Source organism: Xyrauchen texanus, chromosome 3 (genome assembly GCF_025860055.1).
Source record: "Xyrauchen texanus isolate HMW12.3.18 chromosome 3, RBS_HiC_50CHRs, whole genome shotgun sequence".
Taxonomy (NCBI): domain Eukaryota; kingdom Metazoa; phylum Chordata; class Actinopteri; order Cypriniformes; family Catostomidae; genus Xyrauchen; species Xyrauchen texanus.
In genome coordinates, this window is record NC_068278.1 from 45,384,175 (window position 1) to 45,401,380 (window position 17,206).

General features: G+C 39.5%; 2 protein-coding genes across 3 annotated transcripts in view; both read right to left on the reverse strand.

The window, feature by feature from the left end:
- On the reverse strand, positions 1–12,982 carry chmp1b (charged multivesicular body protein 1B). Its single transcript, XM_052107623.1, has 7 exons — positions 12,791–12,982; positions 12,157–12,254; positions 5,503–5,649; positions 3,241–3,309; positions 2,931–3,082; positions 2,638–2,710; positions 1–1,853 (listed from the first exon to the last, which is right to left on the reverse strand). The coding sequence occupies exons 1-7, from the start codon at positions 12,804–12,806 to the stop codon at positions 1,809–1,811; spliced, it is 600 nt and encodes a 199-aa protein (XP_051963583.1). The 5' UTR covers positions 12,807–12,982; the 3' UTR covers positions 1–1,808.
- A 1,371-nt stretch (positions 12,983–14,353) lies between these two features.
- brwd3 (bromodomain and WD repeat domain containing 3) overlaps positions 14,354–17,206 on the reverse strand; it is a 31,679-nt gene continuing 28,826 nt past the window's right edge. For both annotated transcript variants that reach the window (XM_052105068.1, XM_052105076.1), the window contains 3 exons: positions 16,927–17,003; positions 16,710–16,844; positions 14,354–16,622 (listed from right to left, as the gene is read on the reverse strand). In XM_052105068.1, coding sequence (XP_051961028.1) covers positions 15,898–16,622; positions 16,710–16,844; positions 16,927–17,003 — 937 coding nt within the window. In that variant the 3' untranslated portion in view covers positions 14,354–15,897. The remainder of the gene's footprint in view (positions 16,623–16,709; positions 16,845–16,926; positions 17,004–17,206) is intronic.

A 17,206-nucleotide genomic window follows, 5' to 3' on the forward strand; every position in this document is an offset into this window, starting at 1 on the left:
TTGCAAAATGTTTATTTATATACACATATGTTCACATATTGTTCATATATTACCAAGTGTATAGAGCCGTACATTGCCAAAGGCCGTTTTTTATTTTATTATGGTTTTACAAAAACAAAACCCATTGAAAATAAAGAGGTGCTGTTTATTCAGAAAGTATAGACTATAGACACAAATGATTTGGCTAGACATGTCCAATTTTACTACCTCAAGACAATGAGAATATTTTATTTAAACTGTCTTTTATGATATGCATTTTAGGTAACAATTTCACACAAATTATTAAAGCATTTAGACAAAAACGTACGTGTAGCAGGAAGAAAAATAAATCCCAATTTTACCAACATATGCATCTGATACCAATGCTGGGGTAGATAAATGTAGCCACATTTGCATCAAATGTATTTCAGAAACAACAAGCAGGTATTTAAAATATGGAAGTACATAGAATTTACAATTACTACGAAATATTACACTCAATATTAGTGATCAACCGATATGGGTTTTTTTTAATGGCCGATGGCGATATCCAGAGAGCAGGGTGGCCGATACAATGCCAATATATCACACAATTTAATTATGTTTAACTAACATAAGATTGCTACAAAATGAATTAACTCTTTTGCACTATATTTACTCAATGTCACACTAAACTAACTTATAATAATATTAAAATATAAAGTAATATTGTATTTAAATTGGTAGATAGCAGTTGATTTCTCTTTAGTCATCAAATTTTTGTCATTTATTTGCACATTAATTAATTGTTAATATAGTAGGAAGAAGGAAATAACAGTACACACAGTAGTCCAGCAACCATGGATGGCATGTGCGATTGTGCAATTGTACATATGGAGCATAGTGAATAAGACATTTCCTTATAGCATACGTGAATCGCTTTTACTTTGAAGTTGCAAACATGTGCAGATCCAGAGCGAGCAGCAATCTTCTGACAGTTTAAATGGCCTGTATCACCTTTTTGGATTGTCACGAACTGACCGTCATGATATGTGAATCAGAGGAACTTTTGATTCTGATCCTGAAGTTTTGATTCTGGCTGATATAATATTAGGAACATATTAGATGAGTGCTTGATAGGAAGAAAATACTGGATTTTTGTGATGTTCGTGAATTACATCTGTTTAAACAGATTTGCAGATGGTAGGCTATACGATATTAGTTTTATTGACATTTGCCTTTTTATCACATTTGCCTTTTTATCATTAGACAAGACAGTTAAAAGTTACAGGGAACGGTTGAGGAGAGAGAGGGATAATGAAACAGGTGAGAACTTTAACATTATGAACTCAAAGGTGTCTGCAGCAGCTCTGATATGCGAACCGTTTAAATGAGATTGTTGCACACCGGTTATTGTAACACGATGGCACATAACAAAACGAGCCGGTTGTTTACATGTCTCTGTCGCTTCACATGCAAGCAGGCGATTCTCAGTGCACTTAAGGAACAAATTTATCGGCCATTGCTGATAATTAAAAAATTCTGAATATTGGCCTCAGCGATATATCGGTCAACCACTACTAAATGTAATTTATTAGGTACTGAAAACATACAGCAAGGCCCCAAGACTACTCTAATGACAGCAGTGGTACTGCATACCAGTTGTTAAGAGTTTGGTTTCAGCATGTTTGCGTAGATAAGGAAAGCTCACACACACACACACACACACACACTCGAATGCATTACACTTACAGAATAATGAGGCCATTTCTTCCAGGAGCGAGTTTCTCACACCCAGACACGTGCACACACAATCACACATACACGCACACAACCACAGCCGTTTCTTCTTACACCTGGTCTCGGAGTTTAGCCAGTCTTTGAGAGAGCTCATCCTACAGTGAAAAAGACAAAAGTTATAGTAGATATTTGACATGTCTGTATCAGAGTTTCCACTAAGAAATGTTGGTGCCGGTCAATTTGGAAACAAATACGGTAATCGAATTTCGTGTTTATTTGGGCTTCAATAGACTGCATAATAATACAATCAAGTCAAATGAATGATAAACTTTTGTTCATTATAGCCACTTTTCCATTCAAAATGAATTTTTACAGCCGTCATAGAATTAGCATCTAACTTAAATGAAAAAAAAAAAAAAAAAGCATTCAACAGGGGGCAAAGGAAAAAAACTAAATTTAGAAAGTTTAAACCTCCATGGCAGTGAAGCGCTGTTATCATTAATGTCCACTTGTGGTACTAATTAAAGGGGTTGCTGATGCATCGTGTTAATAATTTTACTGGACATAGTGTCCGATAATGACACTGTTGTATTTGTCGAACATTAGAATATTTTTTGTAGAATATTTTAACAGTAATTAGTGCTTTTTTTTTTTTTCTTCAACATCATGCCAGCTTCTATGGCTATTTCCATGGCGAGAAATGTGTAAGCTATTACATAAGAGGTTTTTAAAATGAACTTTTCCTAAAAACTCTGTTGCATTCGGTTTGATTTTGTTAAACATTTCTTCTAGAGTGCTGACTGAATAAAAAGGTTTCTCAGTACAGTCTAATAAAACATGTTTCAGGGATAATGTATTCTGGGAGTGACCAATACGACAGCGGGTGTAATTACTGGGTAACGGACACCCTGGTTTGTATGAGAGTGTGTGTTTTAATACCTGTTCTGCAGATGCTACACTTGTTCCCACTGATCCCATCTGACCTTGAGGAAGCTCCATATTGAGGTCCAACCTAAACACAAAAGTACAGACATTATATATTTATATCCAATTAAAATTGGCTATTGACTGAATTATCATAATTATTCCCATTTCTCTCTAAATATTGTTTTCTGAATTAATTAGCTTTTTTTATATAATACTAAATAGTATAGAGACTATATGACATTCAACAATAGCATGCATTAACAACATCTAATATCTCAGTATTGTACATTTAAAAAATATCTTACCCAGCCTCATCTGCCATTTCCAACATGAGAGAATCGACTTGACCCTGTGGTGTGGTCAGTGTTGTGGTGCTGCTCATCGTGTCCTCCATCTGAGCTGTCTGTACATCCAGAGTTTCAAACTGTCGCTCAAACTTATCCATCAGGCCAGAAATCTGACCAATCAGAACACAAAGGACAGACATCACAAATAAGAACTGATTACATACTGCACCAAAATTTTGATTGCATCAGAAAGCTGACCACTGAAAACACTTAATCTCTAAATAATAAATGCAAAGCAAGGCACAGAAGCGTTGCTCTCTCCCTTCACCTTCTCAAGGTTCATGCTCTTCAGGGTTGCATCCATTCCTTTCACCACACCAGCCATGGACTTGGTGACCTGCAGAATAAAAGTTAATATTAAATCTATTGGACCCATAATTTAGTTTGTTTGGTTTAACCCTCCTATTGCATTCAGAATCTGCATACACCTTTTGCATTTGCGGGTCAATTCATACGTGTAAAGGATTTATAAGATTTGGCATGTTAACTGACAAATATAAAAGTTATTAATCAATATGCCATTTTATTTAAATAATAAAATGTAGAAATTCTTTGACATTTAAATATATACATTAACTACAGCAAAACCAGTGTTATACATGCCAAGAAATGTTATCTAAATATAACATAATATACAATTTAAATAAACATCTAATGTAAGAATTACTAGTCATTTTACTGAATTTCCTATTATTCATAACTACATTGGTCTGCAAAATTTGGACAAAGTGTCATATTGCAATTATTTTCTAAAATATTTCCATTACGATTTGAACTGCAATGACAATTTTATTTTTTTTTACTGTTTTTCACATGTTCAACTACACAAAGGCTACTGGGTTTTTCATATTTGATTCCTCCTAAAAAAAAAATATAAATACATATATTATATATATATATATATATATATATATATTTTTATATATATATATATATATATAAACAGTGAAACAAAGAAAAAACATATTCAAGTCATCTTCATATTCAAATTGTTCCCATCCACTGTGTACCAGTTTTTGTCTCAGCCCACTACTTATCATCATTACTTTTTCAAACCCAGACAACTTGAATATTAGAGATGCTCCAATCAGGATTTAACATCCAATACAACCTCCATCTAATCCAGTGTTTCCCAATCTTTTTTCTGACACGGCACACTTTTTATGACTAAAAAAATTCTATGGCAGACCACTATCCCACATAGGCTAACCATCAGCAATATTTTTCCTTTTCAAGAACTTGTCCATGTTTTCTGTCCATTTTAGTAGCGTGTTTACTTGAAATGTTTGAAATTCGGCCATGCAAAAAAAACAAGTCACATAGGTAGGCTGCGCGGTCACAGGTGGCAAAACGGGTAATGAAAAAACAACACATTTGCTTCTTTTCTAATTTGTAGATTTGTTCTTGCAATGCCACAACAAATTACACAGATACAAACTCATGAGGGCCGAAAAAGGTAAGACAATCACTGGTCCACGATATTTTTGGGGGATATTTCTTTTTAAAAGAATAAGCTAAAAGCATCAGTTCCAGCTATTTTAGTGATTCAAGTTTATTCAAGTTTACAATTGTGCAGAATTAGCTGCAAAATAAAGAGTATTTTGGTGAGGCTTGCTTCGGTTTCACAAATTTGTTCAATTTTATTAACTGATCAGTTCAGTGACCCTTCTGGAAATGTCTCCAGGTGGTGACAAATGAGCATCTTATGTGCTATATGTGAGTCAGTGAATCATTTTGAGTCGTTCATGACCGAAATCTACAAAAAGACTTTATAGTGTTTAAGCATTAAAAGAACAAAGCAGATCTATAGTCTTCCTTCAGTCTGAGCATTATTTTTCATCCAAAAACACAATAATAATAGTGAGTTTCAGTAACGTTCTTACCTTCTATATTTACATTTATGCATTTGGCAGACGCTTTTATCCAAAGCGACTTACAGTGCTCTTATTACAGGGACAATCCCCCGGAGCAACCTGGAGTTAAGTGCCTTGCTCAAGGACACAATGGTGGTGGCTGTGGGGCTCGAACCAGCGACCTTCTGATTAACAGTTATGTGCTTAGCCCACTACGCCACCACCTTCTCCATTAAAACTTGCATGACTACAAATCTACTGACTTATGTGTAAGAATTATAAACACAATCAGGTCTATGGTATCAGTGGCCTATTTAAACTGATGCGTATGGCTTTTATCAGAAAAGACCACAATAATAGACAAATAATAATAATTTTGTGTTTCAATAATGTACTTTCGTCATTGTAAAGTGCATTTCACATGAGTTGAGTCGAGGCGCCAACGCTCCGTTCAATGTCAGCGTCAAGCACCGCATTTTTCACATGTCACAGTTTGGTTACAGTATTAAAAACGACCTCTCCTGGGTCAAAAAATGACCCCAACGCAATAGGAGGGTTAAAGGAAAATAGTCTGTGGCTGAGTTCACAATGGCATACTACCATAGACACACAAGACAGAAGTAGTAAAAATAGTATGGGTAGTATGCATTCCAAACTCAGCCTGTGTCTGTGTATACCTTGTTCATTGTGACTGCTGTCTGTACTCGGGCAGCCACTGCATCCACTCTGGCACTCATTCTGAGGAAGTTCACTGATTGGTTCTTCTGGCGGATGGCGTTTTCTGCATGTATTCGTGCAACCTCCGTATTGCCTTTCTGGATCGCCTAAGTAACCAAAACAAAAGCACATGCACCACACTTTAATTCCATGAGCGAGTTTGTGTGAATCTGTTGTATCTACATGCTTTTGCATAGATAATGGTTACATACTAGGAATGGATAGATTCACAGAATTGTATTCAATGTTGAATTCTAAAATTGCTGTTTTAGTCAGGTTCACTATATATTTTTGTGGGAATTTTTTGGGGATTTGCTAAACTACACATTTTTGGAAAGGTTATTGTATAAGGAGTCAGAAAAACAATGTTTGCATTTGCCCAGATGTCTATGTGGCGGCCATATTGAATTTTAAAAAAATGGCCGCCGTAAGACTTTAATTTGTAATATCTCGGCTTCTGAATAAGCTGGAATGTTGATTTTAACTGATAAACCCACATTTTCAGGGTCAGGGAATCCAATGGTGCTAGTTAAAAAGCTACAAGACATTACCACATTAACCCAAAGATGCATAAGTGGGTCAAAAATGACCCGGTGTGGTTGTTTTCTTGCAATATGATTGTAATGAAAAGTTGTTTGCATTTAATATTCCATGTTCCTTAAAAACAATGTTTTTTTTTTTATCATCCCATTGAAATACATCCACAATATGGGTAAAAAAAACGACACATCACAAGCAGTTGATCAGATAACTCGGAGTTCCTTTTATTGAAGAGTTTAAAATTAGCTAATGTAAAACGTGGATGTTCTGGAACTATCGACATGCACATTTAGACCACAGTATGATTAAGCAACCTTTTTAATTATGCAGTTTCTATACATCATCATAATCATCATCGCTTTCATACATCACGGCTTGGGAATCGTCATCGTTCTGGCAATGGCTGCTGCACTGACACATGTCAGTACAAGCTAAGTCCTTAGCTCTGCAGCAGCACCTCCCAGAAGAGCAGTCAGATTTACACTTGCATTGAATCAACTCAAGGATGGCCTTTGGGGCTGGGAGGACATCTGTGGTCACTGGTTTGAGCATGCCATCCGAGTGTTTGAAGTATCCGTTTTGCAGAGGATCCAGTGGTGGATCCTGCATCAATGGCTGCCTGTGCCCATACTCTTGTTTGGACATGGACTCTCAAGATGTGCTGCTTCAGAGTTCCAAGTGTTGGAGGGAGCTTGTCACTTTCTGCCCTATGTTTGCAGAAGAGATACCATCGCAGTTGAGGGATTGCCTTGATGTTGATCCCCTTGGGTGAGTAAGCTGCACATATAAAGGATTCCAGGGCTGACAGCATTCCTTCTGTCACATCTGCTTCATCCAAAAGCATCTGCAGAGCTTTGACAATATCTTCATCTGCTTTAAGGTAGACCTGCAGCCAGGTTGCCTTGCCTATGTGGGAGAACCTTCCTGTGTTGTCAGCCCTCGTGAATGCATGGAGCTCGCCACAGTGGTTCAATCTGCACAGCACCAGAGGCCATAGAAATGGAGGTGTTCTTCAACATGAGATCATAGTTTGCTGTGACTAGCACTAAAACATCTGTATCTGGTGAGAAAAACACCAACTGTGCATCATGTGGGTTTCTCTGTGAAGCCAGCACAGCCTGGTGGATCAGCAATGTGTCTGCTTCTTCGTGGTTGTTTTCTTCAAAGACAAGGTCTTTGTTGCTCCTAGTGAGCCCAGAAGCAGATGTGATGATCAGCTTGGAGGATCTCTTGTTGTACTCCAGAGTTTTGGCAGCAAGATATTCAGTCAGATCACTCTTAGTCTTGTCATGGGAGAGGAACCTGCTCATTGGGATGTGTTTGATGCTGGTGTCATCGCTGACTTGGTACTGAATAGAAGCTTTTCCTTGTCTTTGTTTATCTCTAGTTGCACTCTTGAGAGAATCTGCAGAATTGTTCCATCAGGAGCGAACAGTGCCCTTGGTGTCAGAGTGAATTCATAGTTTCCTATGGCCTCTTTCTGGTTGATGTCTCGATTTGACCTAGCAAGTACCATCAGCCTTGCAAACAGGTCCTTGGTCTCCTTCAGATCCACAGTATTGTCTCTGAGTTTCACTGTAATCTTCTTGTTCCCAGACAGGAACATCTTGTTGTTCTCTTTCTTCACAGGGGCCCAGAGGCTGACATCTCCATTGATACGCTCTGACACATAGTCTTCATACAACTTCTGGCCAGTGACATCAGCATTCAAGATCTGTTGTACATACTCATCTGGGATGTAGGCTTGCGTGATCACATTTTGCAGGTTGTCACCTTCATTGGTAAAGGGGTTTCCATGGCTGAGTATGGCTGCCTTGATCTTGTCGATTGTATCATGTGCCCTCTTGACTGCACTTGGCCCAAGCTCATGATGCTCTGTGATTCTGTCAGCTTCCATGTCAAACTGACTCTTGAACTCTTTTGACAGACGAGAAAGTTCTGGTGTGACCATGAAAAATCTCTGTCTGGCATTGGCATTGTTGGAGATGCCAATGATCCCAGAGCTAATCTTCATTAGCTTGTTCAGGTGTTCGCATGCATGGTCTGCCCCAACAGACACAAAGGGAATGACACTCTTGGTGACTGATATATTGCCTGCTCGTATTTCCATGTCTGAGGGTGATTGGTCCTCAAGTCATGCATGTCTGCGATGTATCTTGGCCAGAGTCGCTTGTACTTGATCCGGTCCATGGCATAGAACAGCTTGCTCAGTGCTTCTCCAGCTTGTAGATGGAGTTCCAGGTCAGCATTCCGAGTTGCCGCTATAAAGGACAGGATTGTTTCCACACGATGCAAGTAATTCATCATGGCCTTGAACATTGCATTCTGGGATTTCTGTTCCTTCCATTTCTAGAATGATGTGATGACCTCAGCAGTAGTCAATGCTTCCAGGAGGTTGCTGTTTGCTTGCTTCATGGATTCAGCCTTCATGTCTTTCCCTTCAGAGCAGGCAGCTTCTACTCCCTCTGTAGCCTTCAGGCACACATCTTTCAGCTGTGAGTTGTCCTTGAAGAACTCTTCCAGAGCCATTTCAGAGAGTGCTACATATGAGTAGATATGGGCATGGAGAGCTCGCTTATAGTGTGTGCATTTCAGGATTTGCCTGGTCGTGGCAGGACCATACACATCAGCTTCCACCCAGGCATCATCTATGCCAGAGTTCTCCATGGAGGCACCAAGAGCTCTGAGGGCTGCCATGACAACATGCAACTCACCCAGTCTGGGAACAACCATTTGTTTCAAGTCAGGTCTGGCATCTAGGAGCTTCACCACTTTCTCATAGAGGGCCATGTCAAAGGTAATGACCGTGGGGTGATCTTCCCCAACTGCCAACTTCCTCAGCTGATTTGCTTGCATGATCACAGTCAGCAGAGTTGACCACTCGTGTGCCACCTCTGGGAGTAGTGGCAATGCTCCAACCTGTGTCAAGGGAAGGCTTTCAGACAGTAGTGAGTTGTATCCTGCCCAGCCTGGAATGTTGCTGGAAGTTTCTTCTGCTTTCATTCTTGATAAAGCAGATGCAAAAACCCATCCTAGCTGTGTCAGCTGATAGGATTCTGAGATCCCATGGTTGATGGCAAACTGTTCTGACCTCTTGGTAAGCTGTGGTTTTGGCTTGTCACAGTGAAGCATCTCTACATGGTAGGGAGTGACTGATAGACTCTGTGCATCACCTATGATCAGAGGTTCTGCAACAGGTTCTTTAGAAGGATCAACCTTCTGGTACACTGCAGTGATCGTTCCGTGAGTGGTTCCTTTTCCATCGGGAGTGTCCTCTGCAAAGTCTGTGTTATCTACTGCAAAAACACGAAGGTCCCCTTCTTCAGGAATGGTGGTACATAGAGGCCTTGGTGCGCTTTGATGTTTTCTACAACAGCATTGGCCAAAGCAGTTTCCATTAGAAGGGCACGGCCATGTGAAACAGAGTAGCCATGAGCATTGAGAAGATTCATCAGCTTCTTGTTGCGTGTGTTATGGTGGACAGTCAGTGCTAGTCCCAGAACCTGTGGGTTCTCTCTTGCTTGGGGTGACCTGAATGATGCGGATTCACTGCTCGGTATGTACTTTACCTGTGCACAGGATTTGAACCCATACATGATATTCTGGCTCACCGTCAATGTTGCTCGGTCAACAACTCTGGTTCTCTTTTCAGTTTGCAGCTTTTCAGCAGGCCCAACCATTATCCAATATATTAAGGTGTGTAGTTCAGCTGGAACATCGCCAATGTCACTAGATACCTTTATGACATTTCTCTCCTTGGTCTTGGTAAAGGTTGCAATACTTTTCCTTATTACCTGTGCTGCTTTGTAGATTGTCTTCATGCTGTTCTCCTCCTCCTTGCCAGCTGTCATTGTGGTAGTAACCCTGTCCTCTTCACATGCATCTGGGGAGTAGAGGACTGCTGGCTTCTTTCTATTTGGACGAACAGACACCAGGTGTGGCAAATCAGTGAGGATTCTTTCTTTCAGCCATTTTCTGCTAAATGCAGGTACATGAGTTTCCAAGACTTCTGAACCAATCAAATTGAGATAAGTGGTTTCAATGTCATCCATATGAAGACACGCTTGGTTTTGTGTTTCCACATCAATAAGGTCAGCTCAAGAAGACTCGACCTTTGTAGAAAGGGTTATTTGGCAGTTTTGCTAGTGGTAGTTTCTCGAAGAGCGTGGAACACATTTTCTCTCCAGCACGATTTGTGGTATTTCACATCGATTGCATGTGCACCACCAGGTGATATGCAGGTGTTCAGCCTTGTCTTCAGTGCAGTATTATGGGACTTTTCCACAGCATCTTTGAGATCTTTACCAGCATTCTCAGTCCTGATTTGGTACAGTGGCTGGCCATTGTCCTTTTGGCAGAAGAAGCACTCTTCCTTATCCAGTGGATTTGTATGGGATCGTGTGAATGGCAATGAAGAACCAGATGTTGAGGGGTTTGGCTCATCCATTTCTGTGCTGCTTCTTTTTTGTCCACGCTTTTTGGAAGTGTAGTGTCCTGTAGCTAAAGCATGTCCATTGCGGTCTCTTGCACGTTGCATTTCAACCTTATTAGTTGCACTTGAGTGACAGGAGCGATGCCAGACTGCCTTCTCTGTGCACATTGTTTCTGGTTTGCAGTTCTGCAGTCGCCTTTGTAATTGGACATAGTCCCCATCATTCAAACTGGCCCTCTCTTGAACTACCTGAAGAATGAGCCCATAGGACTCTAATCTAGGGTGTTGGACCAGGACTCCTTTCTTTTTATCATCAGACTGGCAGAAAATGCACTGCTTCCAGTTAATGGACTCCTCAGCTTGACATACCGCTTCTTTACCGTGTGACTTGTCACTCATGCTTGGACATAGAATATTATCAAGCTAGCTAGTGTTGATATCTAACTACAAAGGGTAATTTGATGATATATGATAACACATGCTCTCAAAATAATAATTATGAATGTAGGCTACATACAGTAGCCTAATGTGAGCTAGCTAGTTAGCTAACTATAAAGTAGGCTAATTTGTAGGGGAAAATACTCTTTCAAACAATCGTCATTTATGACACTGACACGTACTATACAGTAATGTTAGCGACCTGTTAGCAGCAGTCATAAATGTATATGTTGTTGAAATATAACATTCTGAGGAAAAAATTAAGAAAAAAGGCTACCTACTATACATGTACCAGATGCTCTGTAAAACAATGTTCTTGAGGGATGACACAGCTGATATAATATGTTGTGTGTTCCACAACAACTATCCCTGTATATCAGAAGTCTGAGGAGCAAAAGTCATATATGACACACATTATACAGTAATATTATCTAGCTTAGTTAGCTGTAGTCATATGTGTATAACTATGTTGTTGAAATGTATAACATTTTCTGAGGTAAAATGAAGATAATAGTTACTATACATGTGTTAGATGCTCTGTAAAACAATGCTATTAAGGGATGACACTTCTGATATAGCAAGTCTGAGGTAGAGCCATTGGCTCGAAAAATCACTGCAAATAATATCTTTCAACAGGAACTTTGCTACTTTGTGTGTGGATCACTCTCAGCACGCATTCTATTAGGTTTGCAATGTGCATGTCTTTGTAATCATTCCCACAATAAATATTAAATGTTTTAATGAGTGATATAAAAAATATCTTTATTTTTTGAACAGCTGGAATATGAAATGATAACTTTTCATTACAAAGATACTGCAAGAAAACAACCACAACCACGGTCATTTTTTTTTACCTACTTATGCATCTATGGGTTAATGTGGTAACATCTTGTAGCTTTTTAACTAGCACCATTGGTTTCCTTGACCCTTACAGTGTGGGTTTAGCAGTAAAAATCAACATTCCAGTTTATTCAGAAGTCGAGATATTAAAATTTTACATTTTATGGCGGCCATTTTTTAAACTTCAATATGACTTTCATATAGACATCTGAGCAAATGCAAACATTGATTTTCTGACTCCTTATACAATAACCTTTCCAAAAATGTATAGTTTAGCAAATCCCCCAAAAATTCCCACAAAGGTTAAAATCAGAATATAATGAACCTGACTATTTATATAAGAGGGCAGAGTTTGTTTGCTTACCTTCTTCACCTTGGCCTTCTCTGCCTTCTCCTCTTTGTCGCATTTCTTAGAGCTCCGCTGAAGTTCTTTTGCTGCAAACTTGAGGTTAAACAAATTCTCTGGAGTTAAAGGTCAAGGACATTTTTTTATTTATTTTTTTAAGTAAAAAAAAAAAAAAGACATTAGAATTCCCCAGATGGCATGAAAAACAATATAATTTCACATCGTTAGAGACTGAACAAACTAGACTGACAGGCTGGACAGAGAGTTCACCAATTTACAGGTGGGGACATTACGTAATCCTACGTCACAGTTGTTTTACGCTCTACCTGTCGAAATCTGGTGATGTGGGGGGAAATATGAGAATCTGAGGATTTTTACATTCATTCAGCGAAATATTCACGTATCATTTTATAAACATACAAAAACAGATTAACAGTACATCAAGTTAACTGATTTAGCTTTTCGTTCAAATGCGTTGTCAACCACAAAGTGAGTTATCGGAATATAGCGATATTATTAAAGCCATAATGTGAGCTAAAAACACACTAACATGTAACAACAGCCTATAAATAACTCTTAAGTAAACGTGTTTACGGTAGGAATCCAAGCGGTAAAGTGAGACTGGACGGGGACCTCCGGTTCGGAAGGATACTTTCCATGTTCGACATAGCGTTCCGGTTCTGTTGCTGGCTCCTGTTAAATGAATGCCGAGATTGACGGTCCAAATAGGATTCAGATGTCTTTTTGTCGAGCTCTTGCGTTTGAAACAGTTGCTGTCCTCTCTGTCTGTTTGTTGTAATATCCCTGCGTTTACTTCCGGATTCTCTAAACAACTAAAGTGACGTCAGAGTCATGCGCTCAGAACAGATAACGGCTGTCTCGTTTGGAAGGCTGCGTGCTAGGTAGGACGCGTCATTTGAAGGCTGCAGTATACTGAGTGTCCTCGTTTAAACAAGACGGCCTTTTGTAGGACAAACGGAAACGAGCGCTTTGAGTGAGAAGGGAACAAAGTCCCTTTAGAAGGGAATGTATGAGTTACATTTTAGGAGAGTTATAATGATCTAAAGATAGAAACAATACGTTACAGGTGTACTTTTAGTCTAATAGTTTATTTTTATATATATTAATATAATTATACATATTAAATACTGTACCCATCTACTGAGGTACTTCAACTTGTGAATTAACATTCCTTGCGATTGGACATCATATTTACTGGCAAATTGGCGTCATTTTTTTTTTTAAACATTTCCGTTGAAGCAAAGTGTTGAAGGATACACCTCATGCATCCTCCGTGAAAGGCGGCTGCATTCTAAGTGTCAAAGTCGCTTTTATGAAACGAGACAGCCTCGATGACTTACTGTACGTTCACACCAGAAGCGGCGAGAGCGTCCAAATTCGCTCTGGCTGCCCTGCCTTCGACAATCAAGGACGCTCGTGGACGCTCTGACGTAGTTGAAATAGGCGGCAACGTTTGTTCAGAATGCTTTGTTTTGTGAACTATATTTAAAGGGGGCCGCAATTTAAACATCCAGACATGTCGACCATTTACTTTTTGCCGACCGATCACAAGTAGCGTATATACACATGAACTCTTTAAAATGTGAAAATAAGAAATCGATCGATGGCAGAAAGTAATTAAAATTACAGTTGTTTGTTATCAAAATAAAATACATTTGTAATAAAAACTGTGGTCTTGGTCATATATTACAGGGAAACCCGTCACGGCAATAATTCGTTTCTCCATTTTATCTTCGGAACGAATGTTTGGTGGGAACCAAAGTTTACACGGTTGTGTTCTCTAGACTTCGCTACAGCGGAGCACTTCTATATTCCAATAGGTTGCCGCCGAACCGCGTCACAGCTCATTACCATAATGTTGACTGCACTTGAACTTCAATCTGCCGCCCAAGACTCGCCGCGCCGCTTCTCGCCGCCGAGAGACGCTGGCTGTCATTGAAAATGAATGACTTCCGGTCGATTTGACGCTCTCGCCGCCTCTGGTGTGAACGTACGGTTATGCTGTTGAGAAATGCGACCTCCGGAGGGCGCATCCTTCCAAATGAGACACAGCCACGCAGGGGCGAAAAATTAAAAAATAAAAATAAATTATATATATTATATACATAGATTCCTGGGCTTTTTTACCCTTCCATAGAATAGACTTATCAAAATTAACTTATTGTTTTACTTGTTTATTACTAATAACAGCCCAAAATGTGTAAAAAAAAAAATAAAAAAAAATGGGAGCATAAGAACATAAATTTATTACATATAACATTGTCATTAAACAGTCCCAAGCTTTGCCGGCCATAGCATGACAAAAGATCCCTGATACAAAAGGGCCTTTAGAGATGGAAAATAGTCTGGTCAACTCCTTTCTGTGTGATGGGAAGGGCACAGAGCTGAGGAAATTAATGCAGTATCCTTATTGGCTTGGAACACACTTTTTCGGCCTTGTGACTGGCTGCCATTTTATATACATACAGGTGAGAGGGAGGGATTTGGGTATGGTATGCCACTAGTGCAAAAATCATAAAAGTAAAGAGGAGGGAAGTAGAAACTTTTGTTTCTGAGAGTGTATTGAAATCACAAACACCCTCTGACACTCCAGAAACCAAACCGAGGCTCTACACCTGATCTCTCCAACCAATAATGTTCTGTATTTACCATTCTGAAAAAACACCATGTAACACATTAACATTGATCAGATGACAACTATTTTCAGGAAGCATAATGGTCTCTTTAGTCTTTCCTGATAGTGACTGAAAAATACAAATTAGAAATAAATATTGCTCTACAAATGGTTTGAGGGCAACTAAAAGGTCAATTCACATGATATCTGAACCAAAGTCCAGGATTCAGACATCTTAACCTCATATACACCTATCAGCTGCCACATACTTGACATACAAAGTGCAAACATTTTCTTCAGTACTATTCTACTTACTGTAAGATGTGAATGAATCAAAGTGTATTATACAACAGTGGAAAAATATATATTTTTTTGTAAAAATAGTCAGAAGTGTTTGTATATCTAAATAAGAGAAGAGAGAAGTGTGGTCTCCTACATTTCCCATAATCCTCCTTGTGTCTCTAGATGAGGCATAATGAACATGATCTGGGAGTATTTAATGCATCTCAGAGGTTTTGATAAATTCAAACACCTGCACCAAAGTGTTACAAAAACACATGATTCCAACTAGGATCAAAATTATTAGATTATTGAAATGAGGTAAATATTTACCCTGATTTAATAGTAGAGTCAAGTCAGATAAATTATATGGTAAAAAAAAGGTGTTCTCTATTTAAGCCAGCAAATTAGAATGATGAAGGAAGTGAGAAATGAGAGCAGCACCATCTTTCTGATCACCAGAGAGTGAATGGACAGAATTTACAGAGAGTGAGCGAGAAATAGAAAAGGACCAAGTTCAGACTTTAAATATATTGGTTGTACAGGAGGAAGGGAGGTTGAATAGACAGAGAGAATCTGCAGATGTGGAGGAGAGTTGACCCTTTCCTGCCCTGGACCAGAATAAGGCAGAGGTGACTGATTAGTTGATGGCATGGTAGGTTTCCATGGAAACCACAGAGAAAGAAAGCACCACAGTCCAGGAAGAGTCATGAACGTCAAGTCGCTGAGACAATTACAAAAAACAAAACCAAAACATATCACAAAAAGACAGTACTAAAAACAAAATCCCTGAAGTATCGCTGTAGTGAGTCTGTGTTAGAGTCATAAAATGTCAACACTTAAAGTCAGTGTGACCAGCCCATAAGATGGCTCACTCTTGCTCTTTCTGTCATTCGACGGACTCTTCCAGAGCGTGACATTCCCAAGTTCAGCGGGTCTTCCGTTGGCCCCTCCTCTTCAGAGTCATCATTGTACAGAACAGTTCGTCGACCTTGATAGCGAGTATTAACCCGCAATGACTTTGCAGTTCTTTGATTTGACCTTTCACTTCCAGTTTTTGTTGTCAGAATTACCTCTTCGTCATCCTCTTCCTCCTCCTCTTCCTCAGGCTCCTCTTCTTCCTCCTCAGGCTCTTCTTCTTCCTCCTCAGGCTCTTCTTCTTCTTCCTCCTCAGGCTCTTCCTCCTCAGGCTCTTCCTCCTCAGGCTCTTCCTCTTCTTCCCTCTCCTCTGCTTGCACCTCCACTGTCCGTGCTCGTTTCATAGGTTCTGCTGTTTGTTCGCCTCCTTTCCTCTTCCGTTTTGTATTGTCGACATTGGTAATTTCCGCTTTGCCCTTCTGTTTGAGTTGAGGGGCTTTGCTGTAGTCGTGATCGCCACCATCGGCAAAGCTGGCCATCTCAGCCCCGCTGTCCTCGCTCTTGGACGAAGATAATGATGTGGAGGAAGACGACGATGAAGAGGATGATGATGTTGAACTGGAACTTTCAGATTCAGAGACCCCTTCCTCTTCTGTTAATGCTGCTCTTCTACGTGAACTTCGACCCCCATTTGGCAGTAAGCAGTTGGCATCTGTAGATGCACGGAGGACAAAATGTTCAGGTCAACTTGGAAGGCAAAACAACAGTGTTGGCAATATGTGTTTGTCTGAGTATTTACCTGAGGATTTTCTTGGTGTAGCTCGGCTGCGTGTAACTCTGTTGGCTCGAAGTTGAACTGATGAAGAGGATGAGGTAGAGGAGGAAGATGATGAAGAGGAATGCTGATCATCGTCATCAACTGCAGAAGTAAGCTCTGACAAAAAGAAATAAACATTCTCACACTCAAAACAAGCATAATAGGAAATGCACAAAAATTTACACAAACAAAAGCACACCTTGAGAGGTTTTTCGTGAGCGAGCCTTTGAAAGAGCCTGGGATGTTTTCTTTGCTGATTTTTGTTTCCCTTTGGGGCTGTAGATACACATACACGGGTTCAGGTACACAGAAAGAAAACTGTTGCTGTAGTTAGTGTAGTGTAGTTAGTGTTAGTGTAGTTACAAAAACATCCAGAATAGATTGATTTGCCACCAGCAGTACTGAGTTTCATTTAACATTCAAGCATTGTTTACAAAGATACTCTGTAAATACTCATTAAATAAAATTATTTGACTCCC